The 13,105-nt window shown below is 36.2% G+C and overlaps 2 protein-coding genes across 4 annotated transcripts; one reads left to right on the top strand and one right to left on the bottom strand.

Annotated features, from left to right (window-relative positions):
* Positions 1-634: 634 nt before the first annotated feature.
* On the top strand, positions 635-2,653 carry LOC126693901 (pectinesterase QRT1). The gene is made up of 5 exons (XM_050389961.1): positions 635-930; positions 1,476-1,671; positions 1,792-1,995; positions 2,149-2,384; positions 2,469-2,653. Exons 1-5 carry the CDS (start codon positions 635-637, stop codon positions 2,614-2,616), a joined length of 1,080 nt encoding a protein of 359 aa, XP_050245918.1. The 3' UTR covers positions 2,617-2,653.
* Positions 2,654-3,052: 399 nt separating this feature from the next.
* On the bottom strand, positions 3,053-8,721 carry LOC126694366 (uncharacterized). Of its 3 annotated transcripts, none has more exons than XM_050390603.1 (7): positions 8,578-8,721; positions 7,360-7,763; positions 6,152-6,237; positions 5,936-6,058; positions 4,676-5,500; positions 4,007-4,223; positions 3,053-3,900 (listed from the first exon to the last, which is right to left on the bottom strand). In XM_050390603.1, exons 2-7 carry the CDS (start codon positions 7,652-7,654, stop codon positions 3,395-3,397), a joined length of 2,052 nt encoding a protein of 683 aa, XP_050246560.1. In that variant the 5' UTR covers positions 7,655-7,763; positions 8,578-8,721; the 3' UTR covers positions 3,053-3,394. The 3 variants fall into 3 exon arrangements, with proteins under 3 accessions (XP_050246560.1, XP_050246559.1, XP_050246558.1); XM_050390602.1 differs by having other exon boundaries at positions 7,360-8,432; positions 8,578-8,712; XM_050390601.1 differs by having other exon boundaries at positions 7,360-8,696.
* Positions 8,722-13,105: the final 4,384 nt, after the last annotated feature.

Raw genomic sequence — 13,105 nt, 5'->3', positions numbered from 1 at the left:
TAAACCAACTCTCAACGTTCATGGAAAGACACTGCTCCTATTATAAACAAAAAACTTTTGAAAATGCAAAGGTTTCTTTGTCATTGTTCAGTTTAATTTCTTCAGCTAAAGAACCTGTAAGGCTGTAACCGCTCGTGTTCACTACTGAGTTTAACTTTTAATTACTCACTCACTAATAAAGTGACTAAAAAAACCACCTTCTGCATGATCAAAAAGCCAAACAAACTCTTTGAATTCTTTCAAGTTTAAACTCTTATTTCAGTAGCACCATCTTTGTACTTATCCTCTTCTTCTTTGCAATAACTGCACCACTTAATAGTTTTTTTTCCATATATATAACTAGCATGGTTTATTCTTTCTGTTCTCATGGTTGGAATCTAGTAAGGACTTGCAAGAGACACTGCTACACTACGCTCCTATATTTATTACTCTCACTTCTTTCACACCCCTCCAACTCCAATACTTTGTGTAACTATCAAAAATCAAAATCAAAGCCACCCCACTAGGAAAAATAACAGAACTTAGATAGAGAAAGGTCAAGGAATTTTTCTGTTTGTTGTATTTGCTTGTGTTGGAGCACTTTTTAACACTAAAATCAGAGATATATGAAAGTACTATATGTACTGGAAAGCTCATGGGTTTATCTGGTTTTAGTGCTTTTGTTATGGTTGTCTTGGTGGTTTTGGATGGTGTTCAAGTGGGATTTGTGAAAGGTGAAAGCTTTGCTGAGAATTATATTAGTTGGGATGATATGAAGGTTGATGAGCATGAGGCTGGATTGAACACTAGATATGAATATAAAGGAAGACGGATTATTGTGGTTGACAAGAATGGTTGGGGAGATTCTCATACAGTTCAAGGAGCAGTTGATATGGTTCCAGAGCATAATACAGAAAGAGTAAAAATTTATATTCATCCAGGAATATACAGGTAATGTGAGGGAAGTGTGTGTGAAACTTCTTTTGGGACCATAAATTGATCTGTCTTGTTTGAAATTTATTAGAATCATATAGAAGTTTTGTGATCTCAATTTTCTGTCCAATCTTAAGGCATTGCTTTGTTTGTTGTGATATACTTTTAGAGAACCTCCAAGATTAGTTTTTTTGAGTTTTGTACACTTTTTAATCTTAACAGTTGTGTTGTTGGTATCAAAAAAAATAGTTGTATTGTTTATGGGGGTTGAGTAGGAACAAATAGTGGCTACGTGGGTATTAAAAAGTAGTTACATGATTTTAAATGCTCTCTCTCCCTCTCATAAGATCAATCTTTTCATTTTGGCCTTTGATCTACATGACCACATTGCTGGCACATTATAACCAAAATGTGCAAATCTTCTTGATTTTGAGTTCTATTCTATTGAAAAAGTGCGATGCATAATTAACTTAATATATATTCTTTCATTTCATTTTTTAATGCTAGTTTTTTCACATAATGAGAATTGAAACATGCTCATATTGTTGCGTACTTTTCTACAGAGAGAAGGTACTTGTGCCAATTACCAAGCCATATATTTCTTTTATTGGGAGCCAGGATCAAACTGCAGTTACAAAAATTACTTGGAACAATAAAGCATCAGATAGAGACCGAATTGGACTTCCACTTGGAACCTACAGATCAGCTTCTGTGACCATAGAATCCGATTACTTTTGTGCAACTAATATCACTGTTGAGGTAACAACAAATTCGCTTCCATACAAATTAATAAAATGGAATATGAACCAAAGCATGCATGATTAAATTTTTCTTTGCAGCATTAACTAACTCATTTTGTAAGCTCATAAATAACTGCAGAACACAGTAGTTGCAGTGCCTGGAGGATTTGGAATGCAAGCAGTGGCACTTAGAATTGCTGGGGATAAAGCCATGTTCTATAGAGTCAGGATTTTGGGGACACAAGACACTCTCTTAGATGACACTGGATCACACTACTTCTACCAGTGTTATATTCAAGGAAGTGTAGACTTCATATTTGGAACTGCAAGATCACTTTATCAGGTGAAATGCCATTATTATTTTTGTGTGTGAAGAGAACCCCAAATTCAAGTTGTAAAAGCTAAACTAGTATACATAAAAGATCATTTTTTTCGTTCGAAATCTTGGGTATTTCTTTTTGTGATTCTAATAGTTGAAGTGGGTGTTTGGAAACAGGATTGTGTCATTCAATCAACAGCCAAGAATTGGGGAGCTATCGCAGCTCATCACAGAAATTCACCATATGAAAATACAGGGTTCTCTTTTGTAAACTGCACAATCAGAGGAACTGGTGAAATCTTATTGGGAAGAGCTTGGGGTGACTATTCAAGAGCAATTTACTCATACTGTGATATGGATAATATCATATCTTCCTCAGGATGGAGTGACTGGAGGCACCCATCTAGGCAGAGGTATAACTTAACTAGAAATATATAACTAAGATTTTCCTCATAGATAGTATAATGATCTGAGAATTGCACATTTTGCACATACAGGACAGTGGTGTTTGGGGAATACCAATGCAGGGGCGGAGGAGCAAATACAAGAGGTCGGGTGCCATGGTCCAAATCTTTCAGTTATGATGAAGTTAGGCCTTTTCTGGACAGAAAATTCATAGATGGAGACCAGTGGCTTAGACTGTAGTGCTTCTCCCACCTAGTTTGATTAACTTTAATCACTTCCCCATCATTATCTATTCATTCTCATATACCAAGGACTCTCCATGTCCTATAAGGCTAAAACACTATTTTTAAGGCACATAAATTTTGATCCTTTTTCTTCTTCTTTTTTTGCTCTATATCTTGTAATGCAAACAATAAGGATAGTCCAGATGGTGTATGCAAAAACTGTCATCTAATTATTCACATTGTAATAAGACATGATATATATTCTTTACTTGAGTCATTTAGTTGTGTGGTGTTATTATAAAGCGATTGAAATTGACACAGATCCATGAACATATCACATTTGGGTGCGAATGCATGTATATGCTGCAATGAGAGCACAGAGCAAATAGTGTTTCCAGCACATATGAAATAGCTTATTATTAAAAGGTTGGAGCAGTCCAAATGAAAACATAAACTAATAAGTAGTAATTTTTTTACTTTTATGGTAAGTCTTCAAATTTGTTGATACAAGTAAGAAGCACATAAGAGAGTCAATCCGACTCATTTGGAGTGCTTCTAAGCAAAGAAATTTAAATCTAATACAATCAGTGGATACTGATAGCCATCATAAATCCTAAACCTCAAACCTGTACACCTACTAAGGCTACAAAGTCAAGTCCAATGGCAATGAGCTTTCCCTACACCCGTGTAACTATTTACAAATCCAAACAATCCACTCAAGCACTCAACATTAACCGAAGATACTTGCATCATCACCATCATAAATTATGGCATACAAACTCCTGTTGGTCATCTTATGATGCCACTTCCATGAGTTCTACTTCTTCACAATCCTGCCCAGAATTATCCAAATTCTCAGTTTTGTCACCATTCTCACCATCATTTTCATGTTTGTCATCATCATCATTACCTTGGACATCATCTACATTATCACAACTGCCATTCGTCTCAACACCATCAACCTCTGTTTTTATGTCATTTAATGATGGGGACTTCTTATCAACCCTGTCCATATCTTCAGGAAGGCCATCAGAACTGGCAAATGAAGATGAGTTGAGTTTTTCATCTTCAACAGTATTAAAATTAGTACTGCTAGGAGCTTCAACATATGACACAGAAAAACCAGATTTTGTATCTTGGACAAGGTTTGAGGATGTGGCAAGCTTGGTGTCTGAGCCAATAGTTTCAGATATGGTTGAGAGTATGTCAGGCTTTCCCTGTATATCAACCCACTGGTCCCCCATCCAATCTTTGGATTTTCTTAGATCCTTTTTGTGTATATTCAGAAGTAAGCTCTCACCTGCCACCATGTAAGTCACATTAAAAAGAGAGAGAGAGAGAGAGAGAGAGAGAGAGAGAGGATGTAGAAGAAAAAATAAAAGAAACATGAAGCTAAATTAGCGTACCTGGAATGAAAATTTGCGTAGTACCATCACTAGAGTTATCCAATCCAGTTACAACTCCTTCCCACCAGCCATCACTCCACCATGCATCAACTGCAGTCCCAACCTCAAGGTCAAGGTCTACTTGCTCTTTAGGAGGGGCTGGCCTAATTGTTAAGCGACCCGAATGCCTCATGCCAAGTTTATCAGGCATAGCCATTTTGAAAGCAGGGATCCATTCCTACAAATTGGAGAACATCTTAACTACTTTTCAAGATAGAAACTCTGGTTTTAGAAGAAAATTAGGAGATTAATATGACTTGTGTCATAGAAAATAGGAGATTTGTATAAAGTTATGTTAGAGCTGACTTTGCTAGATTGCAACTCATTATTGGTCTACTGAATTTTCTTTAAAATGTGAAATAAACTACAAATATGAGAATATATTTGATTGTGAATGGTCAATCAGAATTGACACTTAAAAAAGATGTGGCATTACCTAAGGTAGACATTTAGCATAATATTCTTCAAAGGCTATGATGTCAACTTACCATAGAAGTTTTATCAAATTATACCATGAATCAAATCATTTATTTAGTATAATGGAAAATTCAAATGCAAATTGTAATTCTATACTCCTCTATTCAGAGTTGGAAAATATTGTAGAGAGTAGTTTTAAATGACTGATCATACCTCAAGATTTCCGCATCCATCTTCATCCTGCACGTCATCATATCGAACTTTCATCTGTTTTCGTGATACCTGCAAGACATTGCACCTGAACCAGCATCCTCTGATGCCACTATCTTGGCAAAGCAACTCTATCTTTTCATCAACCTTAAATGGTGAGGTATACCAAGGGGGACATTCAATGCGCTTTAGAGAAAGCAATCTCCTGCTGCCTGAGAAACCATAATTTAAGTTCTCATAAGGTTCATATGTCATCATCTGGTGAACTCTACCAGAATTTCTGACCCTTAAATTATCAGCCAGAAACCTTTGACAAACTCTACCACTTCTGGTCCTCTTAGCTCCTAGCTTTACATCGTCACCTGCGCTTAACCGTTCTTCTTCTTCCCCATTCAAGCTATGGCATATAGACTCGGGCCTTACAGAGGGATCAGGACCCAAACAAGAGAGAATTGGTTGCTCAGAATAGCCTTGCAATTTACTGAGATCAAAGGGCTTCACTCTGTTGCTTCTGAACTGCCTATAGCACAGGTGTACTCGGGCTAACAAAGCATGAGGAAAAGAAGCTACGCATTTCTCATAATGTTCACGAGTTAAGACTGTGGCAGGGCCATCAACACACTCTGCACTAATGACCTGTGAATATGGTGTGAAGAAAACTTCTTTTGGGTGAGGATTTCGTACAGGAATTACCCCCTTGACTTCCTGATTGTAGTGAAACCACCTTACTTTCACCTTTTTCTGACCCCTCTTGTCTTCATACATATCTTCCAGATAAGCAAGATAGTGATTTTCTCCCTTCGCCATGACAAGGACAAAGGATCGAATCTAAAAATCAGAAAAGATGAAAAACTGTCAGAGCAACTGACATCATCATTAGAAATCAAGTGATCTTTCCATCAAAAGGCACTCCTCAATGCAAGTCTCAAAAACTTATAAAGAATACTTGTCCCAAATCCCCGAAGGACATGCATAAAGATGCCATGCTCAGATGAAATGTGCACTGCTTGCTATGAAGCATATGAGGCATGTAAGATATCAAGAGGAAATTAAAATCTCTGTTACAGGATTGTGACTTTAAAATCAATTTTCTTTCACTGCAGCAGGTTCTTGTTCTATTAATTTACTCTGAGAATTGAAAATGCAATTTTCTATAAATTACATGTGAATGCAATTCGGCCCATGCCTTAACACCTCATGCGCTTAACATTTAAAACACCCCATATCATGCATTCCCTTTAAGATTAACTAGCGGATGCTTACTGCTATTGTAATCCCATTCCTGCAAAATTCTGGGTAATGCTTGAGCTGTTTACCACATTTCCATGCAACACCTGACCAAACAATGTCTGAATGGTGTCCCTTGAAACTCCTTGCAAGTCGGCCCTAATACACAGGTGTCAGAAATATTGTGAGTTTTGGTTAGGAATAACAATTACATAACAACAACAACAACAACAACAATAATAATAATAATACCGTATCATCTGGTACTTGAGTCCGCAGTCCATTCATTAGAGATTCAGAAGACCCTAAAGGTTGTATTGAGTCATGTTTTGGAGATTCTGTAATTGAAAAATGGTAAAGACAATGTAAATGTTTCAGAGAAAACATTCCAACTTCTTGATTGCTAATAGAATAAATTTAAATAATAAAATAAACCTAATAAACTGAAGACTAATCCACTACTAATGAAGCATATCTATAGGAATATAAAATTATATTACCACCTTAAAATTCTAATATTAAGAATAAAAAGCAAAAATCTCCTACACAGAAGTAAGGGCTCTTAATGCTCCAACTTGATTGATGTTTCACTTGTATTCCTGTTACAAATTACATCTAATACCACAATCCGTTGCCTTGCCTGAACTAATACGTCCAAGCTCCACATCTAATGACCAAAATATACTAAAATTTCTTTTAATAAAAACCATGTACAACGTTATCTAATTTCAGACTACAAAAGGATAAGCACATAAACTTCCAAACATAGGATTTCTTGTACATTGTGACAAATTCTACCAAGTTCGTTTTGAAGAATCTTAATTGAATATGGTTCTATCACATTTGTATTACGTATAAAAGGTTGAAGGGTGGAAGTGGTGCAGCCTTATCCAAAACACAGATTTTAACTACTAGAATTTAATGAACTTCAATCTTGGCCTCAATGAGTTGCATCAATGGGACAAAAGACAATGTCATGTATCAATGACTTAAGCAAGATAAATATAATTATATTGCCCAAAAAAAGAGCAAAAATCATTTTGAAACATATGGAGGGACACCAAGTTATATTTATGGGATGATCCACAAAACACGAGGCATAGAAGACAGCAAGGAGATAACAAGTCATTTCTAACATGAAGGACTGTAAAAGACACCAAATTTTGATTGAAGCCTTGAAAATTCTTGCCCATTTTATGACACGCTAAACTTTCCATGCTGTCAGTGACTAACATCTAATAAGCTGTATAGCAAAAACCTAACATTAATTATATCAAATTTTCATGGGACCTCAATGAAAAATACATAATAGATTATCCCTTAGCCTTATTAAATCTCTTCACCATTCCCATGTATTCAGTGCAACTCATGTAATGTTTTCCAATTACCCATGTAAATCTACAGCAATAACTGGTAAGTAAGTATGGGAAAACCAAATAACCAAAAGGGGGAACACATACCAGACCGATCTCCATGTACATTCTGCTTCGACAGCATAGAAGTAAGCCAGTCCACAACCTCTCTCCTCGACCGCCATTTATAACCAGCATGGATGGAACTTTCCTTCCCATAAGCCTGCAAAAACTCCTCAGCAACAACATAGAACATGTGCCTAACACTTCTCTCAGTTCCCACAACGGCACGGATGGATTCCCCAGTGGAATCTTTCAGGAAATAGTGAACCACTCGGTTACCACGTTCCTGTGATACAAATTGCTCTTTCCACTCCACAAAACAGTGACTATTTCCAGTCATCTTGCTCTCAAAAGTGGGAGAAAACAGATATGACTTTACAGGAGTACAGGACACCAAAAACCCACTTGATCAAATTACATAGCTGAAGTACCACAATACAAGATCAAACCTAACCAAACAGAGCACGTTTTCAGACAAAGCTACAATCTTGCAATTATTTATAACCCTGGTGCCATTAACCCTAGGAAAATTCATGTTCTATCAGCTAAAACCTCAACTACTGTAGCAATGAAATACAGGGTATTTCATCAAACTCACTAGAACTGGCAAAAAGCCCACAATTTGAAATTGAAAAAGCAGATCAAAGAGCCACAAGTACAAAGCTGAAGATGCCCCAAGTAAATGGGACACAGCTCAACACAACAAACCCAGATGATTCAGTTGCCTTCAGAATCAACACCCTTGCCAGTTGCAACAATTCACAAAGGTTCTACCATTAAAGCACAAATTTTGAGAAACATTTACCCCAATATGATAAACCCTAGGAAGCACCACAGAGAAGGATTCTAACAAACCAGAAGTGGGTTTTGACAACGTTGACCAGAACCCAAAAGACAAGTACTTTGAAGGTTTACAAGCAGCAGATCAGGAACCTCAAAGTCAGAAAAAAGTGGGTCAGGGCTTGAAGAGCCCCCCAAGAGGAACAAAGATGTGGCTTTGGCTGCTTATGCCAAGAGAATCACCAAAAATATGAAATGGGCATCTCAATTTAGACCACAAGAGTGAAACTTTCAGCACCAAAAGATGGATTGTCAAAGCTTTGATGCTTGAAAAGAACCTGGTGATAGTGATGTTGAAAATTTCAAGAAAGAGGAGGGCAGTGCAAAAGGCCTTGTACCTATTTTGTTGAGTACAAGGGGGAGCAGAGGAAGATAAGAAATAGAGAAGAAGATGAGGTAAGAGATGAAGAAAGGGCAATATACCTTAAAATGGGCATGGACATGGAAAGTGTGAGAGTTGCAGAGCCTTGGAAATGTGCATCCCATGCAGCTGAGCTAATGAGGTGAGAGAAGAACAGGGGACCGGTAGAAGAAGAAAAGGTAAACAACAATTTGTAAATTGATTTTTTTTTTTTTTTTTTTTAATAGTAAAGGGGGCCTAGTATTAAGCATTATTTAAAAATCATAATAATAACTTTGCTGAAAATGGCTTTATCAAAACTAGTCCCATTACATAAAGGGCGTGTGATGAGTTTTTTTTTAATTTAGTGTCATAATTTTTTATTTATCAAAATATAAAATGTTTGTTTAGTTTATCTAATTAAACTATTTGCATAATAATTTTTATTTTGGACATAAAAAATACATTCATTAAAAATAATAATACAAACAAATGTGAAGAGAAAATAATTCAAACACCAACATAGATAAATAAATAAGAAAAAGTGGAGTACATTAAAAATCACTTTTTTTAATAATTCTAAAATAAAGAAGAAGAAATTTGAAAAAAAAAATCCAAAATAAAAACGTGAGATTAGAATTTAAAAGAAAGGAAACTAAAAAAAAGAATTAAAAAAAAAAAAGAGATTTTTCTTACATTTTTATTCATAAATTAATTGATGGGATTTTTCTTTTATATGAGATTTGACGTACAATATTTAATAATTCTTCATTTGGATCTATGGCCCATTTAATGCAATAAATATTTTGTTGCAAATTTTTTTGAAGAAAAATATATTTATATTTTAAATCCTGTAGTTCGGAGGGTTTAAATGGTTTCAAAACTATAAATTACATTATATAAATTTAAAGCAATGTGGTTTATGGTTGACTTTATAATATTGTGCTACATCTTTTCAAAAAATATTATGTCGTACAAATTTTTGACGACTCATAATTTTACACATTATTATTCTAATATATATTTTCATAGATTTAAAAATTCTTGTATATTTTTGTAAACTTTTATTTATTTATTTTTTTTTTTTTTTTGGTATCTCCTTTAGAATCTTTTGTAATCATATTTTTTAAAATTATTTAGTAAATATTTTTTTATACAAATATAATCATAATAAAAATCTATTAATAACTACTATAATTATTAAATTTCTTATTTAGATAAAAATATATAAAAGATAGAGAAATTCATATTTTGTTAAATTTTCCCATGCATTACACCGATTAATAATTATTCATATATTATATATAATATATTAAAGTGGAAGCTCAATTAAGAATTCAAATTTTCTAGTTACACTCTAAATTAAAAGATAGAGAAACCCATATTTTGCACTCATGCATATTCTAAGTTATAAGCTAGTTAAATTTATTTGATTCTAAATAATGTTGTATAATTCGCATAAATCCTATGAGATTCTTAAGCAATTTCATATTTTGTTTTGAGGTTTGTGGAATCCCTTTTAAAAATGTGGGTATTTATATACCCATAAATTGAGAATATTATATTTTATAATAAAGTATTTATGCAATAGGTTCAATTCACTACATACATATTGTGGGGCCCAATAATTTGCGGCCCTGGCCCATTTATTCATTGGGGCCCAAGGCCCGAGCCAAGGAAGGCTATAGCCAAGGATAGGTAATAAAAGTCCAAGTAGTCCTGAGACATAACCGAGGACAATTCTGTCCTCGGCATGTCCGAGGTCTCACTGGAAGGAAGGGCAAAAACGGTATAGGAGCAGCTTGGGAAAAATCTAAAATATCTAGGTCAATAGAGAATGATACGCTGGAAAGTATAAACGGTCAGGGAAAGCTGCCCTTACTGCCATTCAATACTCTGCACCTGACAGAGCCAGCCATACTCTTCAGCTTTTACAACCACCCCCAACCACTCTGGGTATGGGCTGATGGGACAAATATCAGTCTTGGAAAAATCGATCCTACACGTGGATGAAGGATAAGGAACACATGCTAGTATAAAAGGAAAAGTAAACAATCCAGAGCAACGGCTGGGAAAAATGGCCAAAAACCAGAGCCACTCAGCCCGCATTCAAGAGAAAGACTCCTAGGGCAAACACGATTTAACTATGTATGAACACCGCGGAAAACCCACTGTCTTGTGACCAAGGCTTAGCCTTTCAAACCCACGCTCTATAAATGATATTGTTTGGGTCTTTTTACGTGCGAACCCAACACTATTATGGGTCGTTACAAATCGTGTCCTCACAATTGGCGCCGTCTGTGGGAAAGGCTTATGTGTTGGCATAGACGGTAGGTCGAGACAGTTCCCTTGTCATTTCTAACAGCCGGTTGTAGTGTTTTAGCGTAAAGTTCCATTAGGGGCTATGTTTCTTTACTAGGGGCTGCGCTTCGTAACGTCAGCAGCATGGATGGCTCTAGGGGCTTGGCCGAGGAGCTAATTCCCCTAAAACCAAGGTCTCATGCCATAACCGAGGGGTTAATTCCCCCAGCAACTTGTAGAAAAATCAAGTCTTATCAATATCTATCAAGTTTTGGACAGAACCAAGGTATTGCATGGTCCTCGAACTCAAACCCATAGGGAAACCAACTACTTAAAAGTCTTACCAAAATCAAGTTTTGGACAGAACCAAGGTATTGCATGGTCCTCGGACTCAAACCTATGGGGAAACCAACTACTTATCAAAATCAAGTTTTGGACAGAATCAAGGTATTGCATGGTCCTCGGACTCAAACCTATGGGGAAACCAACTACTTATCAATATCTATCAAGTTTTGGACAGAACCAAGGTATTGCATGGTCCTCGGACTCAAACCTATGGGGAAACCAACTACTTAAAAGTCTTACCAAAATCAAGTTTTGGATAGAACCAAGGTATTGCATGGTCCTCGGACTCAAACCTATGAGGAAACCAACTACTTATCAATATCTATCAAGTTTTAGACAGAACCAAGGTATTGCATGGTCCTCGGACTCAAACCTATAGGGAAACCAATTACTTATCAATATCTATCAAGTTTTGGACAGAACCAAGGTATTGCATGGTCCTCGGACTCAAACCTATGGGGAAACCAACTACTTATCAAAATCAAGTTTTGGACAGAACCAAGGTATTGCATGGTTCTCGGACTCAAACCTATGGGGAAACCAACTACTTAAAAGTCTTACCAAAATCAAGTTTTGGACAGAACCAAGATATTGCATAGTCCTCGGACTCAAACTTATGGGGAAACCAACTACTTATCAAAATCAAGTTTTTGACAGAACTAAGGTATTGCATGGTCCTCGGACTCAAACCTATGGGGAAACCAACTACTTATCAAAATCAAGTTTTGGACAGAACCAAGGTATTGCATGGTCCTCGGACTCAAACCTATGGGGAAACCGACTATTCACCAAAATCAAGTTTTGGACAGAACCAAGATATTGCATGGTCCTCGGACTCAAACCTATGGGGAAACCGACTACTCACCAAAATCAAGTTTTGGACAGAACCAAGGTATTGCATGGTCCTCGGACTCAAACCTATGGAAAGGTCAGCTACTTAATAAGAATTTTAAGTTGCTCAATCTTCGGATCAAGTACCAGAAGAGGTTAAAACTATGAAAGTTATTAGGAGGATGGTGAAACGCCTTATTACTCGGCAACTTGTAGGGGCTGTTCATTTTTGGGTTGTATGTTCTCGGATGATTACCTCCTACACCGCATCGAGCATTCAGCTGTTATCTCAGCTATTTTTAGGGTAAGTATTGTTTTCTTAGGTCAACATTATTGTGCCAAACAACTCTATTAAATTCATAATAATATGTTTTCCTTAGCAAGGGTTTCGACCTTGAGTGTCATTTGTTCAAGTTGCCATTATTGTGCCGAACAGCTCTCATAAGTTCATAATAGTATCTTTTATCGTGGTAAGGGGTTTTGGCCCTAAGTATCGCTTTCTTAAGTCGGCATTATCGTGCCGAACAATTTTATTAAGTTCATTATAAACATCATTTTCTCAATAAAGGTTTCTGTCCTAAGCACCATTTATTCAAGTCGGCATTATTACGTCAGATAGTTCCAATAAGCACAGAGCAAGATCTTTTTATTAACTGGGATTTCGGCTCCAAGCATCGTTCATAGTATAAAAATAAAAAAAAGTTACAGGATAGTACGCCTATTCACGACATAATTATTTCGAAAGAAAAGATAGAATGTACGAAATCAAGAAATGACGACCTTTATTAATGTAAAGAGGTGTTACAGCATACAATGAAGGGCTTAAACAAAGCCTGTATAGAAAATGAGTTACAAAAACAATATAAAAAAAAATAAAAAATAAAAAAAACAGAAATCTTGTTAAGCTCTGCTCGCAAGTCTTTCCAAACTCTGCCCCAATGGCACCCATATTGAGAGGAGGACCTTCCTTGGTAGGAGAGGAGAAGAAGAGGAAGAAGGAAAAGCACCAGGATGGATTTGGTGGTGGAAAGAAGAAGAAAGAGAGGCAAAAGGAGGCATTAGTGAAGGAAGAGAGGAAGAAGCAGGGATACTTTGTCCTTGCGTCAGTCTTGACTCCTAACACGCTGGTGCCAT

The sequence above is a fragment of the Quercus robur genome, chromosome 8, assembly GCF_932294415.1.
Source record: "Quercus robur chromosome 8, dhQueRobu3.1, whole genome shotgun sequence".
Taxonomy (NCBI): Eukaryota; Viridiplantae; Streptophyta; class Magnoliopsida; order Fagales; family Fagaceae; genus Quercus; species Quercus robur.
The sequence above is the reverse complement of the archived record's forward strand: the minus strand, read 5'-3'. Positions and strand labels throughout refer to the sequence as shown.